At 59.7% G+C, this 18,828-nt stretch overlaps 6 protein-coding genes across 6 annotated transcripts; 4 read left to right on the top strand and 2 right to left on the bottom strand.

The window, feature by feature from the left end:
• Window positions 1-114: 114 nt before the first annotated feature.
• Window positions 115-2,765, top strand: DCS_06652 (histidine biosynthesis trifunctional protein; the record flags this gene model as incomplete). Its single annotated transcript, XM_040803940.1, has 2 exons — window positions 115-2,497; window positions 2,563-2,765. 2 exons carry the CDS (start codon window positions 115-117, stop codon window positions 2,763-2,765), a joined length of 2,586 nt encoding a protein of 861 aa, XP_040654044.1.
• Window positions 2,766-3,360: 595 nt separating this feature from the next.
• Window positions 3,361-5,668, bottom strand: DCS_06651 (SMP2 protein; the record flags this gene model as incomplete). The annotated part of the gene is made up of 2 exons (XM_040803939.1): window positions 3,361-5,153; window positions 5,218-5,668. 2 exons carry the CDS (start codon window positions 5,666-5,668, stop codon window positions 3,361-3,363), a joined length of 2,244 nt encoding a protein of 747 aa, XP_040654043.1.
• A 141-nt stretch (window positions 5,669-5,809) lies between these two features.
• On the bottom strand, window positions 5,810-6,241 carry DCS_06650 (uncharacterized protein; the record flags this gene model as incomplete). The annotated part of the gene is made up of 1 exon (XM_040803938.1): window positions 5,810-6,241. One exon carries the CDS (start codon window positions 6,239-6,241, stop codon window positions 5,810-5,812), a length of 432 nt encoding a protein of 143 aa, XP_040654042.1.
• Window positions 6,242-9,073: 2,832 nt separating this feature from the next.
• Window positions 9,074-12,855, top strand: DCS_06649 (Fibronectin type III domain protein; the record flags this gene model as incomplete). Its single annotated transcript, XM_040803937.1, has 3 exons — window positions 9,074-9,324; window positions 9,553-9,743; window positions 9,821-12,855. The coding sequence occupies 3 exons, from the start codon at window positions 9,074-9,076 to the stop codon at window positions 12,853-12,855; spliced, it is 3,477 nt and encodes a 1,158-aa protein (XP_040654041.1).
• Window positions 12,856-13,816: 961 nt separating this feature from the next.
• Window positions 13,817-16,483, top strand: DCS_06648 (uncharacterized protein; the record flags this gene model as incomplete). The annotated part of the gene is made up of 3 exons (XM_040803936.1): window positions 13,817-13,856; window positions 13,931-15,717; window positions 15,791-16,483. The coding sequence occupies 3 exons, from the start codon at window positions 13,817-13,819 to the stop codon at window positions 16,481-16,483; spliced, it is 2,520 nt and encodes an 839-aa protein (XP_040654040.1).
• Window positions 16,484-17,407: 924 nt separating this feature from the next.
• On the top strand, window positions 17,408-18,670 carry DCS_06647 (thioredoxin reductase; the record flags this gene model as incomplete). Its single annotated transcript, XM_040803935.1, has 5 exons — window positions 17,408-17,426; window positions 17,493-17,555; window positions 17,639-17,757; window positions 17,833-18,532; window positions 18,612-18,670. The coding sequence occupies 5 exons, from the start codon at window positions 17,408-17,410 to the stop codon at window positions 18,668-18,670; spliced, it is 960 nt and encodes a 319-aa protein (XP_040654039.1).
• Between the last annotated feature and the right edge of the window lie 158 nt (window positions 18,671-18,828).

Genomic DNA, 18,828 nt, shown 5'->3' with positions numbered 1-18,828 from the left:
TCCCAGTCGCATCGTTCGTTACTTCTCCCGTCAGTCTATAGCAAGGGAAAGAGCAAGAAATCCTCGTGGAAGACGTTTCGTTTTCATCCAGATCCTCGGCCTCTCGTTCTCGTCATGGAAACGGAACTGCCTCTGCCGTTCCTCGTCAGCGTCGCCATCCCGCCCGGGCTCGCCAACCTTGAGGGCCTCAGCCGCGAAGAGGTGTCCATTTTGGGCAATCCTTTCATTGAGGCATCTTCCCAGATCCAGGAGAAGCTCGCCCGCTTCTTCAGCCGCCATAACTATGAGTTCCACGCCCACGTCGACGCTTCCCGTCTGGAATCGCAAGAGGATGTCATCGCGCTCCTGAATAGGGGTGCGAGGAAGGTCTTCGTTGCACCAGAGTCGCTGTCTGCCTACGGTGACTTCGGAACCAGGGTCTTGCCCGTCGTCTCCAAGCCAGACGTGACTGCGGCCTCGAAAGGTGGTCTGCTGATCAAGGACTTTGACCCTACCGCTGCCGGCTCGGACAAGTTCTCAGAGCAGGCTCGATCGGCCAAGATCAGGAACCTGTTCCTCAAGCCAGTTGCCGGAACCAACTTGGAGGCCTTTGTCGAGTTCGCGCGGAAGAGCAACGCCATCCCCATCCTCCCCTCCACGGGACTCACCACGGACAAGTCCGATTCGAGCAGGATGCTTCTGTCCAAACTCATCACGACATACTGGACGTCGGACCGCCAGGATGGACTGGTTCCTACTGTTGTCACCGACGAGGCAGGCATCGCCTTGGGCCTCGCCTACTCCGGCGAGGCGAGCATTCTGGAGGCCCTGAGGACGCAGAAGGGTGTCTACCAAAGCCGCAAGAGGGGTTTGTGGGTCAAGGGAGCCAGCTCGGGGGACACCCAAGAGCTCGTTCGCCTGTCCTTGGATTGCGACTCGGACACTCTTAAATTTGTCGTCAAGCAGACGGGCCGCTTCTGTCACTTGGAGCAGTTCGGGTGCTTCGGAGACATGAAGGGCATCTCGGCCCTCGCGCAAACCTTGAAGTCGAGAAAGCAATCCGCGCCTGAAGGTTCCTACACAGCCAGGCTATTCTCTGACGAAAAGCTCCTGCGGGCCAAGATAATGGAGGAGGCCGAGGAGCTGTGCGACGCAAAATCACCCGAGGATGTTGCCTTTGAGGCCGCCGATCTGATCTATTTCGCCCTGACCAAAGCCATCGGCTCCGGCGTCACCTTGGCTGATATCGAGGCCAACCTGGATGCGAAGAGCCTCAAGGTCACTCGGAGAACCGGCAATGCCAAGGGAAAGTGGGCGGAAAAGGAGGGTATCAAAACCGACGCGGCGCCTGCTACGCCTGCACCTGAGGCGAAGCCTTCGAATGGTCGCATCCAGATGGAGAGGATCGACTCGACCAAGGTCTCCGAGGCTCAGCTCCTCGAGAAGCTGAAGCGGCCATCGCAAAAGTCGCCCGATGCCATCCTCAAGATTGTCACTCCCATCATTGACGAGGTGCGCAAGGGCGGCGACAAGGCTGTGTTGTCGTATACCCACAAGTTCGAAAAGGCTACCTCTCTCAGCTCCCCTGTTCTCAAGGCGCCATTCCCCAAGGAGCTCATGAAACTGGATGCCGAGACAATCAAGGCCATCGACACCTCGTTCGAGAACATCAAAAAGTTTCACTCTGCCCAGAAGGAGGACAAGCCTCTCTCGGTGGAAACGATGCCCGGTGTGGTCTGCGGCCGCTTCTCGAGGCCCATCGAGCGAGTTGGCCTGTACGTACCTGGCGGTACGGCGGTGCTGCCCAGTACCGCTCTGATGCTGGGTGTGCCGGCCATGGTTGCCGGCTGCGAGAAGATCGTATTGGCGTCACCTCCTAGGGCTGACGGTAGCATCACCCCCGAGATCGTGTACGTGGCCCACAAGGTCGGTGCCGAGAGCATTGTGCTTGCCGGCGGTGCCCAGGCAGTGGCTGCCATGGCCTACGGCACGGAGAGTGTGACCAAGGTCGACAAAATCCTCGGCCCCGGAAACCAGTTCGTCACGGCTGCCAAGATGCACGTCAGCAATGACACCAATGCCGGTGTGGGCATCGACATGCCCGCCGGTCCCTCTGAAGTTCTCGTCATTGCCGACAAGCACGCCAACCCGGCCTTTGTCGCCTCCGACCTGCTCTCCCAGGCCGAGCACGGCGTCGACAGCCAGGTCATTCTGATCGCCGTGGACCTGACCGAGGACCAGCTCAAGGCCATCGATGACGAAGTCCACAACCAGGCCATGGCCTTGCCAAGGGTGGAAATCGTTCGCGGCTCCATCGCTCACTCCGTCACAGTCCTGGCCAAGACCATCGACGAGGCGATGCGTATCAGCAACGAGTATGCCCCCGAGCATCTCATCCTCCAGATCAACGACGCCCCCAAGGCAGTCGACAAGGTGATGAACGCTGGAAGTGTCTTCATTGGCGAGTGGACTCCCGAGAGTGTCGGAGACTACTCGGCCGGCGTGAACCACTCACTGCGTAAGACCTGACCCCCTCGTCTGCTCTCTTCCCCACACGCGTGGCCTGGCTAACATCTTGGCTAGCGACGTACGGCTTCGCTAAGCAGTACTCTGGCGTCAACCTCGGATCATTCATGAAGCACATCACTTGCTCAAACCTCACTGCCGAGGGCCTGCAGAATGTCGGTTCCGCCGTCATGCAGCTCGCCAAGGTGGAGGAGCTGGAGGCGCACAGAAGGGCGGTGGAGATTCGCATCAAGTGCATTAACGAGAAGCAGCGTACCTAGCGTTATGTTCTGCCGTTACAGGACCAGTTGAGCTGCATGCAAAATCGAGTGTATGAAAATTGGACATGGTTGGTGGCAACGAATATGACGGCGGCTGGGACGCTTTGAAATGTACACACCGCTCTAGAGTCTCTTCTCTTTCCCTCTTCCCGGCTAAGCGTGGTGTTTATTTTGAATTGATAGACAGACATTGCTCGCTCTGCAATACTTCCAACATACCATTCCTCCATGGTGTCGTTTCCACATCAAGAGATAGAGCCTGCCCCCCCCGCCCCCCCCCCCCCCCAGCCCCTCGACTATGATTCGTTGCTTTGCACTCCTCACGCTTCCTACTGTCATGCTGCCATGCTGCCATGCTGCCATGCTGCCATGCTGCCATGTCGCTGTCGCGAGTCTCGTAAATCAACCACCTCCGTCCTCTCACACATGCCCATGACGGGCAACTGGACCACGGGTCACAGTACAGGTGGCCGATGAGGGTGCCTTGCCTTGCATAAACTATTTGAGAGGCTTGGGCGAAACCCGCATCTCCACCGGCTCTTCCACCCAGCCCGGTTGGGTCTGGATTTGCGAGCGCTTCATCTGCTTTCCTTAGTTATGATCCGCCGTTGATCTCCAGGGACAGGTGACGAACCCCCGTGATCAGCTCGGCCGACACGTCTTCGGCGAGAACGTGCGGTTTATCAACGGACTTTGCGTCTGGACGGACGATTTGCACATCATCTTCGAATGCTGTCTCATCTTCTTCATCTTCATATTCGTACTCGTATTCGTCGTCTTCTCCGCCTTCGCCGATCATATTTTCCTCCGGGTTCGACATGCCATCGGCAACCTCGTCCATGGACCCTCGCGAGATGTAGCTATCCCCGAGGCCGTCGGCGGCATCCTCATCGTCGTCTTCGGAGTATGTGCTCGCTTGGTCGGCGCCGGCATCCGCCTCGTCACTATCGCTGGCGGAGAACTCGTCGAGGTCGAGGGGGTTGTCTCTCCAGTACTTGAAGTCGGTGTAGTCCTCGCCACCACCGGTAACCAGGGTGCCTACTGGTGGGAAGTAATGGTCTACGACCTCGTTGATGTTGACGTAGCTCATCTTGAGCTTGTTAAGACTTAGGAGGTCGAGAGACACCTCGGCGTTTGAGTTTATGGTGAAGATTCTGGTCCTGGGCACGTCCACCGTTCTGTAAGAGATCTGATCGGTGAGCCGGTTGCCGAAGCCGGCGTAGAAAGGGGTCCGCTCCGGGCCGTAGAGGTTGCGAATGTCCCGAAGGGTGGCCATCTTGAAGACGTGGGGCTTTCGCAGGTATATTTCCCTGCGCAGGGCAGCCATGGTCCGGTCCGGCGACAGGATGGTCGGTCCGTGAGGCATCTTGCAACCCTCCTGGACGATGCCGTTGACGTATGCGCGGGTGGTGTCGGCCTGGCCGACCGATCGCGACGTCAGGTACATGATGTTGTAGCCGTTCAGCTCGATATCGCTATAGAGCTTCGCGATGCCAGAGTGCGTCCAGTCTCGACCAATCATGTTGAGAACGTGGCCCAAGGCGTCCGACTTGGTGATGGTGCCATCGATGTCGGAGATGACGACGGGGACGTTGACTTTCCAAAGATACATGTTGGCAGAGCAAGTTGCCCGGTTGACGGTGAAGCTCATCGAGTTTTCACCATCCTTCAGGCCCAGCTCTTTCAGCTGATCACTCGTCAGCCGCAGCGTCTTGGCGTAGTTCCGGCCGCGGTCGCCGGCGGAAGGTGTCCGCGGCGGCGTCTGAATTCCCGAATCAGACTCGGCGCGCCGATGGGAGGAGACGCGGGGGCTGGCGGTGACGTCGCTCCCGTCGCTCTGGTAGCCGGGATCGGAGAGGGCGTCGTCGGCGACGGCGCGTCGATGAGCTTGCAGGGACGACTCTATCGTCGAGTTCATGGCGGCCTGCTTCGCCTCTTCGCTGCTGTAGATCCACAGATTTCCCTCTTCGTCAAAGCCGAAGAGGGCGCCGATGTCATAGTCGCCATCGAGCTCCTCGGCCAGGACCTTTCTCGCCAGCACCTCGGCGCGCAGCATGTCCTCCTCGCTGCTCTTGAACCCCGTCATGTCCAACATGAGGTCGCCCGTCTCGGTCACCTTGGTGGGAATGTTGACGGCGGAGAGCTCCTTGGAGAGAGCCTTGGCGCGCTCGACGGCTTCCTTGGTCTGCAACGGCGGAGGACTCACAGATCTCTCGGAAAAGTCCGTCGTCGCCGCGTGGTGGGCTCTGGTGACGTCGCGCTCGGGGGTGCGAGCAGATTGGCGGAGGACATCATCACTCCGAGGGCGGGAGAGGGTCGAGGGCCAGTCGCCGGAGACGCGCCGGGTCTTGGGCAGTCCGGGAGAGGTCGAGATGGGCGAGGGTATCCCTTGAGGACCAGGTCAGCATCGTACCAAGGGTCGGTACCAGCCGGACGGGGGCACGCAACATACCACTATCGTTCGGCAGCGATGACTGGAGGTCCGGGAGCATTGGCCTCAGCGGCCTGTCTGTTTCGTCGTCGAGAGCTAGGGGTTCCGGTTCCCGGGGGTCGGAGGGCGGAAGCGATGGGTCCAAGGACGGGCTGCTCGCGGGCGAGACGAGGGGCGAAGTCTGCATCGACTCGGGGATGTTGTCGGTGGTCTCGAAGACGAAGAAAGCCTCGCCGCCTTCGCCGAGCTTCATGGAATACTCTTGCTTGACGCCGTTGACCTGGAACTCGACCTTCTTCTCGTACGGCCGCAGGAGGGAGAATTTACCGAAGCGAACGTGGAAGGGCGAGCAGGAGAGGGAGCCATCCTCGTGCTCAACGACGATGACATCGATGGCGCCGCTGAGGGTGGCGGGATTTATAGAGTTCCATGCCGTGGAAACAGAGTCACTAAGGTTTCGGACGTACTGCATTGTCCCGAACCGTCGCTGCCACCGCAAGATTCGTATCTCGGAGGTCGAACTTGGTTTCCGGCCGACTATTCGGCTTTTGGGCCTGTCGGCGATGGCTCGGCGGCGACGATGGCGTCGGGGGTGGATGGGCAACGGGCCGGATCAAGGTGCGGCTCGTCCAAGTCTCTTGTGCCACGGCTTGACAGGATGGCCGAGGCCAAGATTGACGAACGGAGGGATCGGGCAGGGAGCAGCAGAAGCAGAAGCGAGGCCGGGCAACTGCGAGGATGAAGGAAGAGGGTAGGGAAGCACAGGATGAGCAGATGCAACTGGGAGACGGGGGCGGGATGGGAAGGGAGAGAGGGGGAAGTAGAGAAGATGGAGAGGAGGAAGAAAAGACCAGGTGGAAAGAATGTTGGTGACGATGGTGAGGATGCGACGCTGGGAATCCGGCCGACAGTCGCCAATGTTCCAGCCAACGGCGATGGGGCCAAGATCATAGGTGTGTGGAGGAGACCAACCACATGATTCACCAGCGGGTGCTCCATAATCGTCCGTACCCGCGCAGTTATTTACGGGCGTCGTGCTAGGCATGTGGCGGCAGAGTGCCAGGGTGATAGCCGGTAGGCTACGGGCTACTTCGTACCTACTGCATACTGTACAGAACCTTGGTACTTACTGTAGTACTTGTACATGTACTTACTCCGTAGTTGTAAGTAAGTACTTGGTCACAACGGGGTCGGCGGTGTACCGAGTACCTAGTACTCAGGCTCTGACTCCCAGCTACAAGTACAAGTAATTAATGTGATTGGTACTCCGTAATTGGCAGTGCTTGCGTGTTCACGTGTACCCCGTACGTTGGACTGCGTCGTACGGAATACGTACAAGTAAGTAGGCCTACGAACAAAACAAGTACCAGTACTTGGGTGGCTCCCCGCCAGGCGTATGTAAGTACAGTACCTGTGCTATTCGTACGGTGAAGGCAAAGGAGCACCCACCCTGGAGAGTGCTGGGGATGGTTGCCTCGGAAAGGTCATGTGCTCGCGACTCCTTCGTGGATTTGTATTACCTGATCAATTTACGCACCCAGCACAAGCGACGCTTAGCAGCATAGTGCCAGTCTGAACATCCGGCCTCCAGCAGAGATGCTGCTTGGCCTTGTCTGCCGTTGTAGATTGCAGCGACATACGGATGCCTATTGCATGCCTACGAGTACATATGTACATGCACTACTTTCACAAGCTGTTGGTGCCTGCTAGTACTGAGTACCAATAGCAACAAGTACTCCGTCCATGTTCAATATCTCTCTTCCCTAGGTGCCTTGGTGTTCTTTCGTGCTCTTGATCGGCAGGCGGCCATTAGCACAGTAAGTAAGTACTGCAGTTGAAAGTAATACCGTACGGACAAATACGGAATATTACGGAGTACCTCCGGAGTACTTGAACATACCTCGTACTTGTTCCGAGGACGGAGTACAACTTCTGTTCTCTCACTTACCTCGGCAAGTGCCAACCTAGTACTCTGGTACTCCGTACCTGCATACTATTCCGGGACCGTTGGTGAACAGTATTGATGCACATGTACGTACGAGCCGGTACCCGCGGAACCTCTAGCACATGCACAACTACTGTACTGTACTTACTTACTTGCAATACCTACTGTACGAATATTAGTAAGTACGACCAAGGAAGATACACGTACAGTGGAAAGTTGCTATTAGGTGGTATCCTTCACATGAGACGAGAATTATTGCATGTATTGTTGTTAGTGCCTACCTAGTACTATACTGTGGTATGATGGGTTTATGCATCTGTCTCCAAGGAGGGAAACAAGTAATAAGCACAGTACGTACCTACTAGGTAGTAACTGTAGGTACCTCCTAAGTTCGTACTTACAGCACATGTGCAGCACTCTGCAGGTATTATCAGCAGCATGTTGACCACTAAGGCATATTACCTCTGGTGTGCGGAAACGTCTCGATATGTCATGGTCTTGATGGCTACCACTCCATGAAAGCCATGCAATGGGGAGTAAGTAGTTGTAGATGCGTGCAGGTCAGTAATCAAGGCGCTCTGTATTACTCCGGACCTCCAAGCCGACAACGTAATTATGCCAACCTAGCAGGCATCGCCCTGGTCGCTTCGGCTCCGTTCCGTTGCCGAATATAAAATGGCCCAACATGTCCCGCAGATGTCGGGTCAGCCCGGCTGACTGACTGCCCCCATTCCGGGAGAAGGGGCAGTAGACTTCTGTCGCTGTTCAGGGCCTGCTTGCCGGGATGGTCATGATGATGGGAACGTGCGATGAAATCCCCGAAAGTGAAACCATTGATTGTCCATACCACCAAGCCTGTCGGCGGCAGCCAGTAGGATTCCATCGGGGCAGCATCCCAGGCCCTGTCATTCCGGCATTCCTCCTTCACTTTCGCTTTCCGCTTTCCGCTTTCCAGCTCTGCAACGGTACCCACTCCTTCACGTGAGAGCTTCGGCCGAGGAGGGGGGAGATGCGCGTCAAGCCATGGCTGCCAAGTTGTCTCGTTGAACTCCCGATTGGCCCCCAACCAGGGCGCAACGACCTGCAGGGGGGGGGGGGATCTGCATTGGGCGAGCAAGCAATCAGACCTGGGAAGGAAGAGGGACGCAGCCGCATCATCATCAAGGAACAGCAAATCGCACTGTCACGTATCACGCAAGAAAATAAAGCATCACTGCCTTACCGATTCCGACCAAGCACCTTACGGAGAAATGAGAGGTGCCACGCTCCCTACCCACAGCTGTATACGCAATGAACCAACTATCCAAACTCCGTTCCGAGTACGGAGTACTCCGCTCCGTACACTATAGCAGTACTTAAACATGTAAGTACTAATGACAAGAAGGTGTACGGTGTACTCCGTACATGTACGCGGTATTACTTCTCCGTACTTAGTTGTACTTGTTACAAGTACAAGTGTGAAGTAGGTCCAAAGGTACCAAGTACCTGCGAAAGCAGAGGTATCAAGGTACTACGGTACCACTGCCGTTAATATAACCTAGTAGGAAGATGGCAAAGTCATAGCACCGAGTAAGTACTAGGTATTAGGTGCTGCTCCAGTGGCAGCTGGTCCCCTCTAGGCCCATTTCTGCCGCCTGCGAGCACCAGAAATGCACCAAGGGCGCGCTAAACCACTGCCGCCAGAGCGGCCGCAGGGCCGCCCAGCCAATGGCGTCGTTGCCTTCGCTGGGGTCCCGGCTGCCCAAGCCTCCATCTGGGCAACCCTATGTACCATCGATCCATCCATCTCTCCATCCACCGGATTTTGACTCGTCCTCGACAACTTGCGACTTTTCCAACCGCCCTGCCCTGCCGGCACCTCCACGACCCAGGCTTGGTTTTTGCTCCCCTCATCCTGTCGTTCCCCGCGGCAGCCTGCAGAGAGCTGAGAACATGTCATGGGAGCCCCCCTCCCTGACAATCGCCTGCATCCTCACCTTCGGCCTCCTCTGGTGCTACCGTAACGTACGCTCCGCGACCCCCGGCAGCTCTCCCCAGCTTCACCTCGCCCTCACCGGCCTCGCCATCCTGGTCGACTATCGAACCAAGGCTCTGCGCTGGTGCGAATCTACCTACGACGCTACCTTCAATGCCACGCCGATAGAGCAGCTCAAGATGGCGCTCACTCTCGGCGCCATCGTCTGGTGAGTTCGCTGCACCGCTCGTCCAACCCTTCCACCCCCCCTTCGGCCGCCCCCCTCTCTCGTCCACCCTTCCCTTCAGCCTCTTCTTCCTTTTCTCCTCCTCCCCTCGCCGTCCGCCCCTCGAGAGCCTGGCCAGCCGTCCGTGCTAGCCAAGCCGTTCCCCTCGTCACTTCCCACCTCACCGCCCTCACCTCCGTCGGCTGCTGACCCTGGACCCCGTTTCCCTAGGCTACTTCATCGCTCATGGCAGACGCTTTGGAAGCCGGTCCCGGAGCTGGTCAACATACTTGGCGTCGACATCCCCCATCCCCCCGACGTCTGCTTGGCCGGCATTGGTGCCGATTCGGCCTCCCTGACCTGGACGAGGCACATCCACCGACCCGTACAAAGATACATGATACAAGTCAACGGTGTAATTGGTGAGCACCCCGGTGGCGGATGCGCAACGACCCGTTCCTCCTCGGTCGGGGAAGTGTAGCCTGACGAGTCGTCACAGTGGGAGAGTCGCCCGCCAACGAGACGGCCATCACCGTCACAGGGCTGAAGCCGAATCACTTCTACAACATTCGAGTGTTCGCCATCGGGCCCAACAACTTTCGCGCCGCGAGCCCCTTGATTCGCCTCCGAACCTTCGGCCGCGATGGGAGGCCACAGCTCGGCAGCGCGCGCCTCCCCGCGAGCTTCGTCGACCACGATCAACCCCGTGCCGAGACCAGCGACGACAGCGACTACCCCGACAAGGCTCCGGCCTCGGTCCCTGCCGTCGAAGCCGCGGCGGTGCTCGACAAGAGCGCCGCCCTTCCCCGCGATTCGGTTGCGTCCGCGCCCGGGCAGCGACGAAACACGCTCAACCGCCGACATTCACCATCGGTCGCGAGCGCCGACCAGCCCCAAATACGATCTCCCACGTCGTCGGAGCCGGAGATGTCCCTGGCCGAGCTCAACGAACGCTTTGAGGGAATTCGGAAGGAAATCGACGACACGCTGGCGCTGTATGCCAAGGACGAGGCCGACTCGCAGCAGCAGGAAGAGGAGCTCAAGAAGGACAGGGACCGCAAAAGACAGGCGCTCAAGGAAAAGGAGGAGCAGACGCTGCAGCTCAAGGCCATGCTGCGGATGACGATGGAGCAGATGCGAGCGGCCGAGAAGGATCGATCGAAGAAGGAGCAGCAGCTGAAGGACAAGGAGATGAAGAAATCCAAAATCCGAGACAGCGCCGCCAAGTTTGAGCATGAAGTCGAGAGGATGAAGGCGGATCGCGATGGCTTCCAGGCCCAAAAGGCCGTCCTGATGAAAAGCAGGGACCGTGAGGTGAAGAAGCTCGACCAAGACAACGCGGAGCTCCAGGACAACTGCGCCAAGCTCGAGGCCGAGCTGAAGGACAAGGGCAAGCAGCTGCAGGATATCAAGGCGACGAGGGAGCTGCTGCCCGGGGCCGACAACGAGCAGTGGAAGGACGAGGACCTCCGCCTCCGACGCGAGTGGGAGTTCAAGAGGAGGGACATCCACAACCGGCTGGTGGCGGAGACCAAGAGCGGCCACATCTTGGACCAGCAGGTCCGCGCCCTCAGCGAGCAGCTGAGCATGCAGCAGCAGGCCGGTCTGGCCTTTTACGCCCAACCGGATTCTTCCATGCTCGAGTTTGAGCCATCGCCGGCCGTTCAGCACAAGCGCCTCAGCCGCGGCAGCAATTCGGTCACCAACGCGATCCTGTCCTCGCCCGACCGAGCTCCGTCGGCCGAGCTGAAGTTTCAGACCACGGGCGGGTTTGGCAACCCGAGCTTCGCCCCTCGCCTCTTCACCGACGTCGCGCCGGGTGGCACCAGCGAGCTTGCCGTCGACGTGGATCTCAAGGCTGGCAGCGGCCCGCTCAGCCCATCCGCCCAGACCCTGCTGCCGTCCAACATCTTCGAGGAGAGCGAGGACACGGACGCCATGGAGTCGAAGAGCCCGATCCTGCCAGAGTCCATCACCGCCGGCGAAGACCCCCCTCAATCACCGGCCTCCTCCAGCATGTCCTTTCCCGCCTTCTCGAGCCCGCACGGTTCGTCGCACAACCTGCCCTTCCCCCAGTACGCGGACAACAACGACCGGCAGCCGCTGCCCCTCAACTCGTCACCGACGCCCCCCTCGGCCACCGGCCATAAGATTGCCAGCTTTCTGTCCACGTTCCAGCGAGGTCGAGGATCCAAGGCCTCGGACGACGACGGCCCTCCCATCGGTACCCTCAAGTCCGAGCAGAGCCAGTCGTTCCCGACGACGACCGACGAGAGCGAGATCCTTGCCGGCAAGCGTCGGCTAAACTTCTCCTCCTGGATGGGTCGCAGTTCGATGGGACCGGACAACATCTCCCCCGGGCCGTCGGTGGGAACGTCGAGACCCTTCTCCTCGCTGCGCTTCAATCCGCTGAGGGGCTCGGCGACGGTGCTGCCCAATGGAGACCACGATGCTTCTCGGCCCGCATCGATTGCGTCGACGGACCTCCCGCGGCCGTCGACGGATAGCGGGTCCATATGGGGAGCGCCTGGAGACGCGCTGGGCTTGGCCAAGAATCGCCCATGGTCTCCGAGCGACGGCCGATGGCCATCCCGGAGCGGCTCGAGGCGTCCGTCGCTGCAGGGGTCCAACGCGCTGACGACCACGCTCGCCTCTGCGGACGACGTGATACTGGACGAGCACGACTTGATGAAGCCCGAAAACCGGCCCAATCAGGTGGGCGTCATCGGGTCGCGGCCGCCGGGCAACTCCAAGTCGCTGAACCAAGGCCTCAACCCGGCCGCCCCCACCTTCATGGGCCAGATCTTCGGCAAGGACCGAGGCAGGGACAAGGAGGCCGGCACGGACAAGGACAGGGCCAAGGCGCGCGACAGAGGCCGCGGGAAGGACGTCTCCAGAGACGACAAGAGCCAGACGGCGGGCTCGACGACTCCTGGCGTTGACGCGCCGCCGAGCCTCGACGACTCGCCCGCGGACTCGCGCATCTCTCGGGACGCGTACTCGGTCCACACCCAGACGTCCGTGTCGGAGTCGCACGAGTCGTTGCAGCTTGACGGCACCGTGTCCAACCCGGCCTCGGACGTGAACTCGCCCTCGGCACAGAGCGCGAAGGACCCGGAGAACGTCGTCCGGAAGCTGTTCCGCAAGGGAAGTTTCGGCAAGTTTAGTCTGTCCTCGAGGTTGGGCAAGGAGTCGGGTCTGTTTAAGAAGGGACCCGGCAGCACCTCCAACTCGGACAAGAACATGTCGGCGGACCACCGATCGAGCATTGGAGACCTGGACGAGCCGGGCGACGACGGCGCGTTGCTGGGGCGCAGCTACGACAGCATGTCGGGCAGCCCATCCCTGGGGCCGTCCAAGTCGAAGGATGGAAGGGAGGCGGGCCGGATGAGCACCTGGCGCTTTTCCATGTCCTCGATGAAAAAGAAGGGCAAGGAGACGGCTGCGAGGGAAAAGGAGAGCATGGAAATGGACCGAGCACCCGAGGAAGGGATGACGAACGGAGGCATCGTCCCGCAGGAGCCGAGCGTCTAATTCTTCTTCCGCCGGCCAGCGGTGAGAAAGCATAACAATTCCACGGCATTGCTCACACCTCCTGGCATGTCAAGCCCGTCTCGCTGTCTCTCTCGTCGTGACGAGCAAGCTGGTGATCCTCTGCCCTTGAGCCAAATTCGTGATACATGAAGCGAATCGAAAAGGTGAGTATACGCAAAGTAGAAAGCCCAGTGAGAAAGGAGGAAGAAGTAGAGTGCGTCTCCGTGCGCATCATTGTGATTCATTTGGTCGAAGCCGAAAACGCTATTCATTCATTCAATCAGCCAGCAGGAGGGTCCCCTTTTCGACCTGCTATTGGAGTTGGAAGCAAGAGGACGGACAATAGGTGTAAGTAGTTGCGGTTGCGATGCCTTGTCCTGGTTACTGTGCTTCTCCGACATGTACTTGCACTGTATACCTTTTAAAGTGCAGTACAACTACTGTATTACTTGTACTCCGTACGTGGCAAGGTATTCCTGCTATGTACCAACTTCTTGCAAGTACTCGGTAATACCGGTTATTAGTGCTGCGCAGGGAATCATGCCCCCTGTAGGTGCAAGTATCTACACGGAGTCCACTAACTCGTAGGTACTATCGCTTGCACATGCAGGCAAGTGCCTTGTACTGGGTACCTGAGTAGTACCTATCTACGGAGTGCAGGCTAATTACCGATCTGCCAATAGTATCAAGTGCATGGCATGTGCTCCGTACCTAGTAATTACCTATCTAGTATTACCTGAGCACTCCGTACACCATTCTCCGTACCTACCAAGTAGGTACCTAGTAAGTAGGTAATACTAACTTAAGTACTCCGTAGTTGGTTGCGCCATTAGCCTATTGGGCAACGATAGGGGCAGGACACGGTTCGCCGTCGAACTCGTGACGAAGCTCCGTCGTCCACTGGCAGCAGCAACATCCTGACAGCCAAGATCCTCACATCGCCGAACCAGGCCGCACCGACATGGACGGGGACTTGGGGGACGCGTCGTCGCTCGACGCAGGTAAGTGCGCCGGTGCCGTCCTCGTCATCGGCCACGTCTCGGCCAGCTAGCTGACCGGTCCGTCCTGTGCACAGTCGAGTACGATCCGATGGTCCATCTCAACCTCCTCTTCTCCCACCCATCCGCCGCGGCCTCCATCAGCCAGGCGTCGCAGACGCTCGCGGCGAGGCAGAATCAGCTGTCAAGCGAGATTGGCACTCTCGAGGCGGTGCAGGCGTACAAGCCCGACTCGAGCCTCGAGCGGATGCAGTCGGCGCAGTCGGAGCTGGCGCAGCTGTTCCGCAAGATCGAGACGGTCCGGTCGCGGGCGATAGAGACGGAGCAGAACATCACGTCGATGACGGCCGACATCAAGAGGCTCGACGGCACGAAGCGCAACCTGACGCTCAGCATGACGGCGCTGAAGCGGCTGCAGATGCTGACGACGGCGTACGAGCAGCTCCGGGTGCTGGCCAGGACGAGGCAGTACCGCGAGTGCGCCGGCCTCCTGCAGGCCGTCATCCAGCTCATGAAGCACTTCAACAGCTACAGGAGCATCGAGCAGATCGCGACGCTCAGCCGAGAGGTGTCGGAGCTGCAGCGGGAGCTCCTCGAGCAGGTCTGCGAGGACTTCGAGCTCGCCTTTGCCCGGGACGAGACGGCCGCCAACAAGGGCAACCTGATGGAAGCCTGCCTCGTCATGGATGCCCTGGGCGACTCGGCCAAGTCTCGGATGATGCACTGGTACGTCAACACGGAGCTGCGCGAGTACCGGCAGGTCTTCCGCGGCAACGACGAGGCGGGCAGCCTCGACAACATCGGCCGGCGGTATTCCTGGTTCAAGCGCATGATACGGACGCACGAGGACGAGCACGCGATGCTGTTCCCCCCCCACTGGAGGGTCAATGAGCTGCTGGCCACGGCCTTCTGCGACGGCACCCGCGACGACTTCAAGGGCATCCTCGAGCGGAGCATGCGCCGCGGCGACGGCGGCAAGGTCGACGTCGGCCTGCTCCTCAGCTGCCTGCAGGAAACGCTCGACTTCGAGCAGAGCCTGGACAAGCGCTTCTCCACAAACGAACGGCGCGAGAGCATCGACACGCTCAGCTCGATGGAGGGCAAGACGCACAGCTTCAACGGGCTCATCTCGGTCGCCTTCGAGCCGTACCTCAGCCTGTGGGTGGAGTCGCAGGACAGGCAGCTCGCGACCATGATGCCCAAGTACCGGCTCCAGCCGCCGCTTCCGCCGGACGACGAGTTTTCGCCCCAGGCCGTCATGACGTCGGCCATCGAGCTCTTCCACTTCTACAAGCTTACCCTGTCGCAGTGCGGCAAGCTCTCGACCGGCGACCGGCTGCTGGACCTGTCCAGGACGCTGGCCAAGTACCTGGACGAGTACGCGCAGCAGGTGCTGCTCCACACGCTCCAGACGAGCGGCACCGTCATCCACGACGTCGTCTTGGTGCTGAACACGGCCGACTTTTGGCACCTCAACACGAACCAGCTGGAGGAGAGCATCAAGAAGCGCATCGACGGCGAGCTCGCGCCCAAGGTGGACCTCTCGCTGCAGTCGGACGCCTTCCTCGGCGTGGCCAGCGCGGCGGTGCTGGCGCTCGTGCGCATCGTCGAGCGCGACTGCGAGGCCGTCTGGCGAGAGATGAAGAACACGAACTGGAGCACCATGGACGGCGCCGGCGACGAGAGCTCGTACGTCGGCGAGCTCGTGAAGCACGTCGACGGCAAGACGGGCGAGATCCTGGCCGTGCTGGCGAAGCAGCAGTACGCGAGGGCCTTTTGCGACAACCTGGTGGAGAACCTCGCGACGAGCTACACCAACAGCATGGTGCAGTGCCGACCCATCTCCGAGGTCGGCGCGCAGCAGGTAGGACGACGCCCTCGACCGACGGTGGCGTGAGCGGCACATGACGGAGCGGCTGACTGACGGCGGACGGCAGATGCTCGTGGACAAGTACGCGCTCACCAAGTCGTTTGAGAAGCTCATGTCGCAGCACGGTGCGCAGCAGGCCCCCTCGTCGGGCTTCGTGCGGAGGGTCGAGCACTCGATGAACCGGATAGACCCGCTGCTAAAGACGCTGCAGGTCCGCGCGGCACCGCCCGAGGGACTCGTGCAGGCCTACCTCATCCACATAGGGGACCGGTCCGACGTCAATTTCAAGAAGGTTCTGGAGCTCAAGGGCGTGAGGAGGCAAGACCAGGCGCACCTGGTCGAGCTGTTCGGCATCCACCGCGAGAGCGGCGCCAACGAGAGGCTCGTGCAGAGCTCGCCCCTGCTGACGCCTCTCATGTCGACGGGCATCGCCGGCGCCGGCGGCGTCGTCATCGGCACCGCCGGCGCCGGCTCGGGGCTCGGGGTCATGAACCCGGCGGCCAGCCTGGGCGTGGCGGCCGGCGCTCGCTTCGACGCCGGGTCGCTGGGCGAGAAGCTGCTGAGCGCCGCGCGGGACATCGGGACGAGCACCGGGGCCGCGGCCGATCGAGGAGGGCCCACGGGCTCGGAGAAGGCGACGATCAACGAGAACCTGCGCAGCTTCGGCAAGTTCTTCAAGAAGGACTTTGGCGGGCTCGGCGTGCGATTCGGCAAGCGGGACGGCAGCGTCGGACCCTCCGAGGATGGGCATCGGCGCTGAGGTCGGACGTCCGCGGGTCAGGCCAGTGGACATGCCCCGTTGTGCATCCACCTGTATATGTTACTTTCTACCGCACAGCACCAAGTATTACAGTACTTTACTGTAAGTATGCGGCCGTCACGATCTGGCGTCATATCTGGCGTCATGTTCGTGACGGGCGGCACTCGGATGCCGGGAGGTGGTGGGAGAGAATTTCGCCCTGCATGCGATGTTTCCGACAGGCCTGCCGGTCGGTGAAGACGAGTTACGATTTTCCTTTTTTTTTGGTTGCCTGATGTTGCGGTGCGGTGAGGTATTCGGTGATGCTTTTTATATAATACCTGCGAGGACGGATGCGTTATGCCCATGCAAGTACACTGTATTACTGCGGTTGTACATGTACTTTCTGGTACACTTAAGTACAATACAATATCAGCTTATGCGCGTCCTGCCTTACTATTCATTGGTGCCTTGCGTCACTTTGTCATGCTTTATCCATACGGAGTACGGACTATTACAGTACTGTACAGTACAGTACAGTACGGAGTACACCACCTTGCATAAATACATGTACTGTAATTACTGTTCCAGTACAAGTACCTACAAGTACTACCAGGTACTTCCCCCTGCTTCCGATAGAAGTTCCTGGTAGATGATGGAACCCCACCATGCGACATCGCACCGGCCGACGCCACCACCCGCGCGGCACAAATCTAATCTCGTCCCTGACACGCGAAAGCCGTTGATAATCCTCACGCCGACCAGCTGTGACATCTTGCCCGCCTCTCGATCACGACCATCCTCCTCGCGACCGTCAAGCTGTTCGCCTCCAGGCTCCGGTGGACGCTAAGGTCGAGCGCTGGGCTATCCGTGGCAGCGGCTGCGACAGCGATTCAGAGAACAACGAGCACCGGCACGCAGCCTGCAGAGCAGGGAGTAAGGAGAATGCATAGCAAGGTGGTTGGTGAGTGGCATCCGACGACGGGCATCCGTCCATTCAAAGCTTGTTCGTCACTGACGCCGAATCCAGTCATCGGCTCCGGCCCAGCGGCCCATACCGCCGCCATTTACCTCGCCAGAGCGGAACTGAAGCGTGAGCACAACCCACTCAGCACGCGATGCGTCGATGGTGGATCGACGACGCGAGATGCTGACCTCGAGGTGTTGCTGCTGTAGCCGTGTTGTATGAAGGCTTCATGGCCAACGGCACCGCCGCCGGCGGCCAGCTGACGACGACGACCGAGGTCGAAAACTACCCTGGCTTCCCCAAGGGCATCATGGGCCAGGAAATGATGGTACCGTCGCCCTCCCCGACCCGACCCTCGGCCCTCCCCCCTCTGCCTCTTCCGTGTTCGCTGATGAGGGGCTAGGACAACATGCGGGCCCAGTCGGAGCGGTTCGGCACCGAAATTATCACCGACACCGTCACCAAGCTCGACCTCTCGTCTCGGCCCTTCAGGTACAGCACCGAGTTCGCACCCGAAGAGACGCACACGGCCGACGCCGTCGTCATCGCCACGGGCGCCTCGGCCCGTCGCCTCAACCTCCCCGGCGAGGAAAAGTACTGGCAGAACGGCATCTCGGCATGCGCCGTCTGCGATGGTGCCCTGCCCATCTTCCGCAACAAGCCGCTCTACGTCATCGGCGGCGGCGACTCGGCCGCTGAGGAGGCCATGTTCCTCACCAAGTACGGCAGCCACGTCACCGTCCTCGTCCGCAGGGACGTCCTCCGCGCGAGCAAGACCATGGCCTCGCGCCTGCTCGCCCACAGCAAGGTCACCGTCCGCTTCCACACGAAGGCCACCGAGATCCGCGGCGGCGCCGACGGCCTCATGACCCATCTCGTCGTCCAGGACGCCGTCTCCGGCAAGGAGGAGGTCGTCGAAGCCAACGGTCTCTTCTACGCCGTCGGTCATGATCCCGCCACGGCCCTCGTCAAGGGCCAGCTTGACATGGATGCCGATGGCTACATCAAGACCAAACCCGGCACGACCTTTACCAACGTCGAGGGCGTCTTCGCTGCCGGTGACGTCCAGGACAGGCGTTATCGCCAGGCCATTACCAGCGCCGGTGAGTCATCTTCTCCCCTTCTCCATCCTCAAACCATCCTGTGGGGTGGCATTACGTCCATGGCTAACCGAGTCACTAGGCACCGGGTGCATGGCTGCCCTCGAAGCCGAGCAGTTCTTGTCTGAGCAGGAAGCCTAAGCGTTGGAGGTCATCGCGGCCGCATCGATAGACCACCGGTTGACTAACAAGTTTAGAGTAGACAAAAATATGCGAGCCCACAGCTGAGAGCGTTGATCGGACGCAATTTCCAGTGTTTGAATCCTCTCTCCCTCCATGTGCCCCCGTCTGCATCCCCG

Source organism: Drechmeria coniospora, chromosome 03 (assembly GCF_001625195.1).
Source record: "Drechmeria coniospora strain ARSEF 6962 chromosome 03, whole genome shotgun sequence".
Classification (NCBI taxonomy): domain Eukaryota; kingdom Fungi; phylum Ascomycota; class Sordariomycetes; order Hypocreales; family Ophiocordycipitaceae; genus Drechmeria; species Drechmeria coniospora.
Note: the sequence above shows the minus strand (reverse complement) of the source record. Positions and strands in the feature narration are given on the sequence as shown.